The sequence below is a fragment of the Seriola aureovittata genome, chromosome 16 (assembly GCF_021018895.1).
Source record: "Seriola aureovittata isolate HTS-2021-v1 ecotype China chromosome 16, ASM2101889v1, whole genome shotgun sequence".
NCBI classification, from domain to species: Eukaryota; Metazoa; Chordata; class Actinopteri; order Carangiformes; family Carangidae; genus Seriola; species Seriola aureovittata.
Genome location: NC_079379.1, coordinates 10,432,767 through 10,446,653, shown reverse-complemented (window position 1 = coordinate 10,446,653; position 13,887 = coordinate 10,432,767). Strand labels below are relative to the sequence as shown.

Sequence of the window (13,887 nt, the reverse complement as noted above, 5' to 3'; positions counted from 1 at the left end):
CTGTACTTCTTGCATGAATGGTTGAGAAAGACACAATCTATCGACTTGTTGCTGGATTTTGGAGTTGCCCGAGAATCATCTGTTATAACGTCATGGAATATCCATCAAATAAATGATCAGAGTGTGTTCACTGAGTGGAAACTGAGGACGATGTTTGTAGTTTAAATACAAGATAGATGGTGCTGTTGCAGTGTGTGCTGTTGTGGTACTTCATTACAGACAGTTTTATTCCAGTTGGAGGATGGCAGAGATTACATCTTCAGTGCCCAGTGTCAATGCCAAGATTGCCTTTTTAAAGGCATTTAAACAGCAGTTAGTTTCCCAGCAATCATGTCTTTATTGGAAGTTAAACAGCAGTATTACTCATGAAGGATGTGAAACAGGTATAAGAATTGCTCCTACAAGTTATTACGTTAATAAAAAGCACCAGATTTTGTTGACATGTGAAGACTCAATACGTTATTTAGGGGATTCTGACAAGGTTAAAGACACTGCTATTTCCACTACATTATGAGCATTTAAATTCTCATTAGTTTTCTCTCTGATTGTCAGTGTATCAATTACCATTACATCTCTGCAACCCTCTTCTCTGATGCGTGTAGCTGATGTGGTTGTCCAGTCATAATCTTGACAGTTATACTCCACCTCTCAACTACTGATGAGCAGAGGTCAAAACAACATGAAAAGGAGAATAAAAACATCATCAGATGCTCTGAAATACAATTTGCTGACACGCACAAGTGCAAACATTTTTATTCTCCAGACTCGAAACCCCCCGAAGAGCCTTTTTCTTACAGCTTTCCTGAGAGGCCAGGGCAATCAAGCACTCTACCTTGTTAGGAGGTGTTAATTGGAGTTAGTCAGACTCCTCACTTTGTCAAGGAGTCTGACAAGAGAATTAATTAGAATTTGAGTATGTAAATCAATTCAAATTGGGGCTCTTATGGGGGAGGATTTGAAGTATTTTCACTGAGAAAAAACAGGTGCTGAGAACATGAGCCAAGTAGTCTCTGTGTGAATATTATGACTTTTCTTTTTGTGGATTTTATCTTCACTAATCCACTTTTGGAGAGGCCATAAATCTACAGTATAAATAGAGGTGTTGAGCTGTACATTGCCCTTAGTTGGATGGCTGGTGGACCATTTTACATTTAGCCTGTTTTCAAATTTTCTAAGTACACATGCCTCAAATTCTGTTGCATTACTTAGGTAAATTATAAAATCTGTGAAAACACCATGGCAACAACAGACGGAATAGTAGGACTATGTGCTTTTGTGTGCTTGTCACCTAATTGGGTCTATGTTGTGAGTCACGTCATGTAAGACATGTAAATCTCATATTTAAATCACACTTCACTCACTTGAATTGTGAGCTGTTGTGTTACCTTGTAACACTTGTTTGTAGCTTGAAAATGATTGCTCAGCTCTTTTGGTGCATAAACGCCATGGACTCTGAGAATTTCTGCTGTTTATTGGGCATGAAAACATGAAAAAAATCTTACCGACTGTGGCTTTAAAACAGATTAGCTTTCACTCTATATGTCTCATCATTTTCTCATTTTTAAAAAGATGACACTAAATATGTAATGTAGTAATGGAGAAGTATGGTAGATTATTTGATAAGCAGCCAAAGCTTATCAAATGTTGTATACTTCCCTACACATATGCAGTTAGACTCGCATTGCTTAGGAGACATTAATAAAAATCTAATTTTGTTCAACTAAATAAATAAGATGACATTGGCTTTGTTGTATTGCACCCCACGCTGTCTGAAATTATTGTATTATACAGGGTAGATTTTATGCTACTTGTTGCAATGTCAGCTTGTTGGCAGCAACCAGTTGGGGGCCTCTGTTTTAGAGGCCCAAATTCATGGCCTCCACAACAAGCCATAAAATACAGCAGGTTTACAGGTTGCCCTACTCATACACATTCATTGCTCAACAAGACATGCACGGTTTTCATTTATATTTCATTGTAATTTAAATGCACCAGTTCCCGCTCCAGCTATACATTTTAAAAATTCATGTATAGATTTTTATTTACAGCTGAACAAGATAGATCATCTTAAAAACCGCCACTTTCCTGTCTCAATAATATGAAGAAAACATCCAGAGAAAGACATTTGGACAATGCTTTATGAAAAGCTGTTTTATTATCCATTTAATAACACCTCCATGAAGACAATTTGTACAAGATACATCACATTCTAAAGTGCACGAATACTGTACAACGGAAAATGACTTAAATACGCAGGAAAAAAAACAGGGGAAAAAAAATATCACATTTGTGGAAAAAAATGTATAAATTGTAAAAATAAAAGAAAAAGGGACATGCTTTTTCAAAAACAACAATCACTATGCATGTTTCTGCTCAGGTATGTGAGAGGGGCTGGCCTGGGAAAATAACCTTGTGCAGCTTGCTTGGGGGAACACTAAGCTTTGGCACCTTTAGAGAAAAGAGAAAAAAGACATTAACAAGGAATGGAGAGCACTCAATAATAAACAAAAGAATTATATATAGTTTCAATAAATACAGTCTTAGGGGCTTGTGTAGAATGCATAATAACCCATGCCTTTTGGGTTGTCCTTGTTGTACTCCTCCGTAGTCAAGTCCTCACACTTGATGGTTGGGGAGTTCTCTGTGCTTGAGCCCCCAGGAGACATCCTGCGCCTCTTGCAGACCATGGAGTACACACCAGAATCAGTAGAGTCCACCGATTTCAGTGAGTGGGACGTCTCGATCCAGGTTGAGGCTGCCGGCGCGCTCTCCTCCGGCAGCTTGTCTTTAGTGGCCCCCAGCTGATCCTCTGGGAAGGCCGGGGGGCTTGGACGCGGGGACCATGGCAGGCCCGTGGTCATCTTGCGCTGGTAAGTGCTTCTGGTGCCCCAACCAGCAGCCATGGAGGCGAAGGCCGAGTCTGGATAGTAACTGAGGGCGTGGGACGTCTGCAGGGACAGGGGCTTGATGCCATAGGACAGCAGGCTGCTGGTGGAATAGTCATTGTCATACGACAGATCCAGCTTGTTGGAGCCTGGCTGTTGAACTGGAGGGACAAACCAGCGCTGGGCAGAGGCAGCGGCGCTGGCGTCCTCACTCTGCGGGGAGAGGAGGCTGTTGGTTTGGGGAACAGCCCGTTCCCCCGTGTAGAAGCGGTTCTGAGGCAGGTTGTTGACAAACTGGTCCTGAAAGAAAGGCTGCATGGCGTAGCGGGCCCCAGGCACAATTTGGGTGGAGCGTGGGGAATCTGTAGGGGATGGAGTCAACCTGTCACTCTCCGGGGCTGTGTACATCCTGTTCAGCAGATGAGGAAGAACACACAAACAACAAAAAAAAAAAATTAACTGCCTGAGAAAATTCAGGGTCCAAGACAAGTATCGAAATGTGTACCACAGAAAAAAACAGATCAACCACACTGCTCAAAGTGCAAGATACGTACGAGTCATAATTGTCCCGGAAGCCTTTTGCAAATGGGTTGTGATCTATCTTCAGCTGTGTGATCTAAAAAACAAACAAACAAAAGACATTACAATCCTGCTGTATATAATACTCTATATCTTAAAGCAAGTAACTGCACTGCTGCTAAAAAGCAATAAAGAATTTGATATTTTTATTGTTCTGACTCTAAACAGCAAAATATATTTTTAATCAAACAAAAAAAATTCTAAATCTTACATCTGTGTTCTGATAAGCAGTGACGGCTATAAACTGGTTCTCTGGGAAGGTGAAGGTCTGAGTTCTGGCCTCGTTGCTCATGTCCTCCACTCCGTCTTCTGTCACCTCCACAATGTGCAGCCGAGGTTGGTATTTATGAAGCGACTGCAAGACTATCATCTGCAAAGGGAAAATGTGTGATAGTACGACGCTGTGCATTTCAAAAACTAAAAAAAGGCATCAGATGCATGTCTTTTCGATTCAATTAAAGTGGTGGAAAAACCTGCCGATAAATATCATTAAAAGATGGCAAATCATTCTTTTAGTGTCATTGTATCCAAATAATAATTTTGGAAAGATTAACTAAATAATTAATAAACCCACAACCAATATTGAAAACACTGCTCCATTTGGCAAATATTGAATTTGAGCATGTCAGAAATCAATATCTAACCTGTGTGTTGTTGTTGTTGGCCCCTTTATTGTTTGTCAGCTTCAACTTGCCAAAAGAGATTTCTTGCCTCATCCAGTGAGCACCGGTGTTTGGGGATTCAGGATGAACATACATCTTGTTACCTGAAATTGAAATAATGTAGTCAGTGAAATGACAAACAGAAAGGCTGTATCTAAACATACATGTTGTAAAATCATACGCTGTTTTTTTACATTTTCTTTCCCCGAGACTGCTTATTCTTCTTTATTTTATAAAATATTGTTATTTACATGAAAATACAATGAAACCTGTTCCTGTAAATTTTCTGTTTTGGATATAAAATGGATATAAAAACATTAATTGATAGCAGCTTAGAGAAGAACTTATGATTTTTTTTTTTTTACAATTTAATATAATAAAATTCAAAACCTAAATAGTTCTGAAGAAAACTTCTTATAATTTTCCATTTACATTAAACTCTCAAATGAAGAATGAATTTTTTCAATGTATTTAAAGCTATAAGTCTTTACAGTACCAGTTATTTAAAGGCCATATTAATAACAGCAATGTCAAATCAAAATGCCTGAATTTTTGCATCAAAACATTCAAAATCAAAATCTGTCAAGTTATTTGAAGAAAAAAAAAAAAACATGCAACAAAACTGGTTTGTATCTATATTTAATTTATCTTTACACCCAGATTTGATTCTGATATCCTCAAGATGTCGTGACTGCAACAGGAGCTGCATCCTTTCTATTAACGTTATATCAATTTCTTTCTATTTGCCAAGTTAAATACGTGTATGTTAGTTGTCTAACTCACCTTGCATATTATTGTCTGCTTTCCCACAAGTGACCCACTTTCCTCCCTGAAAGCGCCAGTGATTCGGGTCAGCCAAAACAATTTCTACAAAGACATTGTAATGGGCCGTGAGGTTGAGTCCAGTGATGTTGAAACTGAGGAATGGGAACATCCGTCTGGAAAAAGGCAAACAAAACTAATTAACAGCTGTGCTCATAAAGCAGGAGAAACTCTAAGACAAACTGTTGCCAGTGAAATGTCTTCATGTGTTGCATTTAGCAGAATGAAATGGCCTCAATTTTTTAAATTTTTTTTTTTTATCAGTGTCAATATTAGGCTATATATTGCGTGCGAGTGTATTTACAATTTACCAGAAACGAAATTCTTGAAATTTAAAAAGACCAAACCTGATAAAAAAAAAAGAATGAAGATATGGATCGTGTGCTAAACATTTTTGCTCGTGCGTAAAAAGTGGGGAAGAAAAATGAGCCCTGTGTGAAACATGAAGACTAAAGGGACTAACAGGTGATATATATATAATAAAAACAACTAACTGATATTCTGGACGATATTTCGTCGTACTTTTTAAATGAGACCTCCGGCAGCGCATCTGCTTACCTGCCCTGTTTGGTGATGATCATCTCGGTCTGGTGCCGGTGGAATTTCAGCCACAGAGGCCGGTTACACAGATACACCTGCGCCCTGGCTCCGGCGGCAGACCCCGGCAGAGACATGGAGCCGATACCCGTCCCCGTACCCGGATAGGAGGGGTACAAACAGCCCGGACCCTGGCTGAACTGGTACCCTCCGCTGCTAAACTGGCTCCGGCCGGTGCACACGGACGAGGAGGAGAAGCCTGTCGGCGGCAGGACGGATCCGTAATGAAGTGAAGCCGGGTACCTGGAGCTGCTGGACCCTGTGTACACCGAGCCGGTCTGCCCTGCATAGGGAAAGAGGGAACAGGGGCTTGCCATGTCGGTACTCGCCTGGGACGACGAGATGAAGTATCTGTCAGAGCCAAGTTCGTCTATGTTGTACCGCCGACCGCTCGTCAGCTCGTCCTCACCGAGCACCGGGGAGCCTTTCCTCCCATCGGGCCCGGTCTTAGTGAAAGTGTCCCCCTCACCCAGCATCCCGTTTCCCACCCCGCTCAGGTATTTCTTAGGAGCGCTGCTAGACTCTGATTCCGTCCGGTCGACTTCTTGATATTCAAGCTGCGATGATGGCCTCGGGCTGTTGTTGGCACTGTCCGACGAGGAAAGGTTGTAAAAGGTTTTGGGTAAATTGATGCTAGAGCTGGGAAGGATGTTCTCTAGCTGCATTGTTATTAGATCTTGCAATAAATAAGAAGAGTTTCTAGAGTCCAGAGAGTGAATCTCGGCCGAAGAGGCGACACAGCCACCGGCGCCCTGGTTGCTTCTGTCTCTGCACGCCTCCCTCCCTGACGAATGATGGAAGGAGGTGAAACCTTCTCCTCACTTGAGGATTTTCAGATCAGATTATGGGCTCGACGTGGGATGTTCAGCGGTTCTTATAAGATGTAGTTCTCCACACACCCAACTGATTGTCAGCGTGGGGGGAGGAGCTTTTTGGAGAAGCATGCAGGGGCACCAGTCCTGCAGCCTATGGTTTAATTCAATTACAAAGTGTCTAGTAGAAATAACACCAAGAGAAACTTGGTGTTTATTTTTATTCTCATATCTCAGGCCTAGACTTCTTTCCACACGGGCAAAAGCAAACATTTTCTATCGTTTTACAATACAGTAAACGTGTAAATTATCTTCGGTTTGTTATAGACTTTAAGTGAAACATAAGGCGGAAACGATAAGCAGGATTTCTGAGCATTTGACCTCAAATACTAAAAACAAAATAACCAAAAGTGTGTCGCCTGCCACGGGTCCTGAACCCCAGCACATCGCGCACAGTCACCTCTAAACTTTCAGCTTCGGCTCCAAGTCCCCTCGCCCAACACAGCAGCAAAATACACGTTCAGATTTGTTAGATTACTTTCACTCACTCACCCCACAGGATTTACCCTCGATTAACAGCAAAAAGCGAGACCTTTCCCCTCACTGCAAACACCCCCAACACCTTAAAAAAAAAAAAAGAAAATCACATGTGCACCTTATTTCCTATAATTGGACTCCGCCGCCTCTTCCACTTCCAGGTTCTCAGTCTTGGCTCTAATAAAATTCTCAACTGTAAAAACTGACTAAAAACTGATAAAAAAAACAAAAAAACAACAAACATGCATCTGATATGAAAAAAATATATAATTTTGTTTTGTCTCTGTTTAAGAAAAAAAAAAGTCCAGTAATGTCAGTGTACTTTTATTTCAGGCAAGCCTTTTCTTCCCTTTTTTCTCAATACATTATTTTGTTGCCAGGGTTTTATTTCTCTTCAAAATAAAATATAAATTAAGTTTATATTCCCCCCTATTTTCGGTGTTTGTTTTTTTTCTTTAATACAATGATTGTTAAATTTTTCATTAATTCACACACAAGAAAAACGATCTTTATCAATCAATATATGCTAGATTACATTAAAGCCTCCTATTGAATAACAGGAAACATGAACAATTAGGACAAATGAGACGGATTCTCTGATTTAATTTGCTTATAATAAAAATATGAACCCATTTAAATTTATCTGAGGCTCTGACTGTTTGAATGCAGTTTCATATTGACAGGCCACTTGATGAGGTTTCTGAAAGCAGGCGAAAAAAATTCTTCCTTTTTTTTTAACATTCGGGGGGGGGGGTGTTTAACAGGGGAGAGCTGCCGTGATTAATTGGTGGCAGGGGGTGCCCAAACGGAGAGACAGGATGCACTATGACACTAACACTGCAGAAGTCTGCGTGCACGCGGAGGCAAGATGAGAATTAAGACTGAGGGAAAAAAGAATCACAGCTGTAAAAGTAAATGATCAAAAATAAAACCTGTTTATTGAATGTAAATTAATTTTGAATTGCCGTGAGTCACACGCACATACACACACACACACACACACACACACACACACGGAAAAAACGAGTGGAACAGATCGAAAGCTCCCGAAACCAGAACTAATCAAAGAAACATGTCGCACAACAAACGTTGATCCTGTACGCAGGCGTTCATGAAGAAAGGACTTGTCAGCGGTGACACAGGGACAGCGCTCTCTAGTGACTGATCAGGATAACTGGATAACTGGATAACTTTCCCCATCCTCGTTTATCTGAAAGTAACTTAAGACTGGGAAAGAGCTGCACGCTGCAGGCCGTCAGCTCTCACTTTTTCCACTTGTATCTCACTTTACATCATCTTCAACTGCAGTGAGCTCAGCTTGTGTCTGTGTTTGCATCTGTGTGTCTGTGTCTGCGTGCGTGTGTGTGTGTGTGTGTTTGTGTGCGCGCGCGTGCCTGTGCCTGTGTGTGGGCAGTTTGTGCATGTGCGCACGTGTGAGTCTTGAAGTAAGCTTGAGGGGGAGTAAGGGGTGAGATGAATTTGGGGAAAATGGGGATACAAATCTGTGAAAAGCTGAGGGAGAGTCTCGGCTGGAGGCAGATTGGCTCTCGTCATAAATGGGACAGTAAAGCTGGCAATTGGGCCATCAGGGGACCAGAGCTACATGCATACAGCACACAATCTGTCAATCAAGACCGAGACCCTCCCCAGATTACTGCACAGAGAGAAACACCAAGCATGTGACTACTGAGATCAAGCTTCTTTTTTTTTCTCGTTTGATTTAAAGCAGGCTCCATTATTTACTTTGACCTGTCTCTCAACAGAGAATCTCACTTATCTGCAGCATAACCAAATCCTGATTTTCACCAATCACCTGCTTTTTTTTTTTTCCTGCTCTTTGCAACAAACGCAGCATTCCTCAGGGAAACCTGTAAAATGATGCTGCTGGAGCGGCTTTTGTGTTTTGTGAAATAGGGTTACTCTAAGCCATTAATTCCATTTTAGCTCTATCTGTTGTGAACGCCTATTTTTCTATGAATCCCAAAGGAGTCGAGTGAACACAGTTGAATGCAATAGTCTAAGTCGAGTTATGAGACTCATCATGGGCCTGTGACATTGATCTCGAATTGAACATTATATACTTTCATGTCCTCTCTCTCTCTCTGTCTCTCTCTCTCTCTCTCTCTCGCCTGCTCTCAGTCACACACACAAACACACAGCAGAGGTGCTGCTATCTTGACTCACTTTTGCTACAGGCTGTCACTCTATGGTTAGAGGGTAAATCTATATATAGTTCAAAAGAAACTGCATTTGTATTAGAAGGAAAGTCAAGCATGTCACACCTGAGCTGTCATCGCCTCATTAGTACAATGCTGCCAATGGCTTTTCTTATGTAATGGGCCCTTGCATGATCAGCAGCTGATTGATGATGTTAAGGGAAGTAATGCTATTAAGGAAAATTTGGATTTCATGCCACCTGCATAGACACAGCCACTGTGATTCTTTACAATCTGTCATTGAGATATGCGAAATTTCCTTTGGATGAATTATTTCACAGCTGCTCCTGTACTTTACAGCTTTGTTTCTCAGACGTTTACAAGAAAATCCCAGAAAAACAACCTTAATGTTATTGTTTTAATGGCCTCGGTCTGAAGAATGTTAGTTTTCCAAAACGACCCCAAGACTAAATGTGATTTACAGGCCACCTATAAATAAACTAATTCCAAATGAGGTGGATGTTTAGGTCCGATTCATGAAGGAGCTCCCACTTGTGACCTGTCAGCATGTTTCTTGACCACCTATAAAAGTCCAAGTGTGTCTGAGATGACCCTCTTTGGCCCCGGGCCAGGGCCCGCGCGACAGGGGGAAGGGAAGTCTTACCATATTGTTGTCAGAGTAGATCATCAACAGAGCACATGAAAGGAATACATTCCAGGTTTTATGGGCCAAGGTGGCTGCTGAAGCCTTTGCTCCGGAGTGAATTCATGTACCCCATTGCAAGGATTAATAACGCAGGTCTCATTAGAGATCCTCGCCACCGAGACCCCTGGAGGGAGGGTTGCTGGGAAAAGAAGCGAGTGCAATGTGCACCATGCCAGCGCCGTGCTCCTCCGCAAATCATCATCCCGAAGAACATTTTTATTGGAAAGAATTTATTTCACAAGTTTATCAAAGATGTCCCCCAGTATATTTTCCAGTGTGTGGGGATTGCTAACATTTAATCAAAGCAGTAGTCTTTACACAAGGAAAGCTTATGTTACAGACATGCTGCTGTCTTCAAAGATACGAAGGTGACAGCTTTCATGAATTTCCATTTGGGTACATATTGCTTTCATCAATTACTTTCTCTTTTTCTTATTTCCCTGTCTCCACCATTTTCTTCATGATTTAAACAGCACAAGGTTTTTCCCTCCAGATTAGACAAGACGCATCTGTATAAAATGAGGGTTTCACATTTTTGTCACCATGCCTTTTGTCTTTTTTACTTACTCAAAGAACATTAGAATATGTAAAGTATATTCATGTTTGATGTCATGTAGGTTGTTCCAGATGTCATTCCGGCAGAGCAAATTATCATGAAATGAGAATCTTCCCCATCTGCAACCAGTCAGTGACTGAAACCCGCGGGAATTCTCTGTCTATATGCAGCGCATTTGAATTCCTCAAAATACATTAAAATACGCCAGATAGCATAAAACCATCAGATGCTGCTTTGCGTCATATCCACAGATAAGTCTCAATGTCAGCATGTTGCTGCATGCACGCACGTACGTGGTTTTTTGTGTCTGGCCTGTGGAAGGATCGGTGGATTATTGCAGAAATGTATCTGGGGATATTTGAGCCCAATACTTTGGCGATGCGCAGGTTTTCAGGGGGCAATGATAATCCATTGTGTTAAGACAATTCTTAGAAAAATAAGGTGTACTGGCTGCATTCAGGGAAATAGGATTGAAGCTGCACTCACTGTATTTGATTCCCCAATGCATGATAACATGATTTTTGGATTACTGCATTACAGAAAGTGTCACCCAGGGCCTGTGGGAAAAGCAGCAGGTACACAGTACGGAAGCAGGGTGAGTTTCAGGTGCTCTTCTCATCTGATTTTTATCCTCTTATACAAATAAAGAAACTATTGCAGTGAAGCAGCCAAGTAGTAATGTTTTCCAGATGTTGAAAAAACATAGAATTAATGCACATAACTGCAGTTGAATCTTTTATATTTGGATTTTTGGAGGCCTTAAAAAACAAAACAAAACAAAAAAAAAACCTGCCCGTGCCAAAGTAATTGCTTGCAGCAGGGAGTTAACTACAGATTTTTTTTTTCTTTGAATTGGGTAAGCAGATCACTGAACTGATTTTGACACATCCACCCTTTTACTTTCACTCAGTGTGTCGTCATGAGCAGAACATGAAGCCGACGACGCCAAAAGTGGATGGTAGTCCGATGGCCCGAGTCTCACCCTCATCCCCTTTTTAGCATCAACCTTTGTTGACCCACTTCTCCCAGCCCATCCTCCTGAAACACCAGAGGAATTGACATAAGGGACCAAAGCAAAATAGCAGGTGCTAAAAGTTTGACAGCGTAGACTGGATATATGTGTTCCCTGGAACGTGAGGTGTAAGGGAGGGTGGCGGAGTTGTATCGACTCGGCATTAAGCCTCCGAGATAACACGCCCTCTCTAACAGGCATACTCTCTTGGCTGAGGAGAGTTGGGGTGAGCCGGGGTGGGGAGGGGAGGGGGAGATGGTCCCACGCTTGAGCTCGTCAACCAACCAGCCACGGCCACCAAGACACAGCAACCCGACCCAGCTCACCCCTGGTTCTCTGTCCTTTCCCATAGCACTATTACTGCCAAACAAGCTGGGCTTTTATCACATTGCTAACCCTGACTCAGAAACTGCATTTCAGAAGGACCCTTTATTTTTTTTCTCCACTTGCCTTTTTTTTTTTTTTTTTTTTGGACAGGGAACACAAACAGATTTACACCACAGGAGTATTCTGCTGCTGCTCCTGCCTCAATGTGGTTAAATCAGTGAGTCAGAAGTGAGAATGTAGAGTTTTAACACTTCTCTCTCCTGGTATGAAAGCTTCTAGAGCGACACAGAGGAAAGCCCTAACTGACTTACTGTCTACCAACCAGAGGCATATGCTAGCGGGAGGGAGGTTATGTAGACATGATTAATGGTTTAAGGTTGACCCCCCCGGTGAAATAGTGATGTTGCCTTGGCATCTTCAGTCTCCTCTGGGGAGTAGAGACTACATTCACAGTGCTAGAAGGCCCTCAGATGCCCCTTTCAGTCAAACAAAAAATATCATTGCAGCCCCCTTTAAGGCCTCGTTTATCTGACTACTGGACACATTTAAGTCAATATTATTATTTCTTTTTATTGTTTTGTGCAATTATATATTGAACTAGTTGATGCAATGCCAAATTATTCACTGAAAAGGCTCCTATTTTTGCTCTGGAGAAATGCATCCAGCAGCCATTAGATATAATTAGAGACCACAGAATGCTTTTGTATTAAAACATTTGCAGCAATTTGGCAGCTGTATAATTTAGATGTACTGGGTCATGCCATGCACATACATGGAAACACACACACGTGCACGCACATGCTCACACACAATCATATACACTTGCCGGCGTGTATGCACACACGCTCATATATACCCACACAGAGGGACCTCAGTGCAGCGGACACCTTCAATATTGAACCCAGACCTAGGCCTGGTCTCTGTATTTACATGTAAATGGTCTACAACAATCTGCGGCCCCTTTCGTCTGCTTCGTCCCTCCAGCCGTCTGGGCCTGGGGAAGAGAGCTGCTAGTCAGATGGGGGGGGGGGCCACATCAGATGGGCTCCCGCGGTAATGGAGCCAAGCGCTTTCGAAGGGAGAGGGAAGAGGCTGCCTGCCTGGCAGCCACTGAAACAGCAGGGACTCCCACATAGCATGGAAGTGGTCCATGGTTTGGTCTCCTTCTCTGACTGGAGAGCAGGGGAGAGATGTAAAGGACTGAGCAAAAGGCCTTTCTGTCTACAGATGAAGACCAGAGCTGACAGCCTTTAAGGGGAAGCCCACTCGTGTGTGGTTTACAAATAAACTAGGTGGGACTATTCAGTCCGGCCTCCTCGAAGAGGGCTGAGAACCTGGTCTCCTCTTTGTGAGTAGAGGTGTTATATTTGACAAGTGTATATGTGGATGTGGAGGGGTGGGTGTCAATGATAAGAAATTACGAACAGCAGTGAGTGTGCATGTCCAAGTCACATGGTGGAGGGAAGGAGCCTGTCTGTATTTGTTCCTTATGATCGTCTGTCAAGTGTTTGTGTGTCCTTCTGTGCTGGCGGGTCAGATATGGTGGAGGTCTAGACACATGGATGAAACATTCTGTCTGACGGGGGGAGCGCTTGTTTCGAGGTTCATCCGATGGTTGTAGACCTTGATAGAACAAACCAGCCGAGACCCATACCCGGTGTTAATGGTCCAGACTTCTTTTCTGGTGTACGCTGAGCGATTGAAGCCACTGGAATATTCAGACTTTTAGCTGTTCTTTCACACCTGTGTGAACACACACTGTATGGAATGAATGGTTTTAAAGTGTCTGGAGGAGTCCAGAATGCAAATGCAAGTTTATTTACTTGGCATGGCAATATTTCATGAATTTTAGAGATAATAGTGGACAGATTTAGTCACCTTTGGACAGAGCCATGCTAGCTGTTTCCTCCTTGCATTCGACTTTTGTGCTTAGCTAAGATAACCAGACGCTGGTCCCAGCTACATGTTTACTCTACAGGCATGAGAGTGGTATCGATCTCATCTGACTCTCAGCGAAAAAGGGAACAAGCAAAATTCTCACTTAGTAAAGTTAGAATTCTTTTCAAGGCATTCTTGCTTGGTGACACAACAATAACTAACTGTCCTTCACAGCTCTGACGGATGCATCAAGGGGATCCCCAATGATGGCCAACCTTCGGTTCAACAGATGATTTGGCAGAGGACACTCCAGGCTAATACCTTCCACCCCTGGTGGAAGAATGTTCCCCACCTCTTC

The 13,887-nt window shown here is 42.3% G+C and overlaps 1 protein-coding gene across 2 annotated transcripts; it reads right to left on the bottom strand.

The window, feature by feature from the left end:
- Positions 1–2,130: 2,130 nt before the first annotated feature.
- eomesa (eomesodermin homolog a) lies at positions 2,131–6,399 on the bottom strand. Of its 2 annotated transcripts, XM_056399069.1 has the most exons (7): positions 5,507–6,399; positions 4,910–5,064; positions 4,109–4,230; positions 3,676–3,834; positions 3,440–3,501; positions 2,576–3,294; positions 2,131–2,448 (listed from the first exon to the last, which is right to left on the bottom strand). In XM_056399069.1, the coding sequence occupies exons 1-7, from the start codon at positions 6,208–6,210 to the stop codon at positions 2,435–2,437; spliced, it is 1,935 nt and encodes a 644-aa protein (XP_056255044.1). In that variant the 5' UTR covers positions 6,211–6,399; the 3' UTR covers positions 2,131–2,434. The 2 variants fall into 2 exon arrangements, with proteins under 2 accessions (XP_056255044.1, XP_056255042.1); XM_056399067.1 differs by having other exon boundaries at positions 2,131–3,294.
- Positions 6,400–13,887: the final 7,488 nt, after the last annotated feature.

Bases quoted from the DNA above. Each gene is read 5' to 3' on its own strand.
- eomesa (XM_056399067.1), bottom strand. From the start codon at position 6,210: ATGCAGCTAGAGAACATCCTTCCCAGCTCTAGCATCAATTTACCCAAA. The intron at 5,065-5,506 runs GTAAGCAGATGC...GCCTTTTTCCAG, and splicing joins ATCATCACCAAACAGGGCAG to ACGGATGTTCCCATTCCTCA. The intron at 3,502-3,675 runs GTAAGATTTAGA...TTTGTTTTTTAG, and splicing joins CTGCTTATCAGAACACAGAT to ATCACACAGCTGAAGATAGA.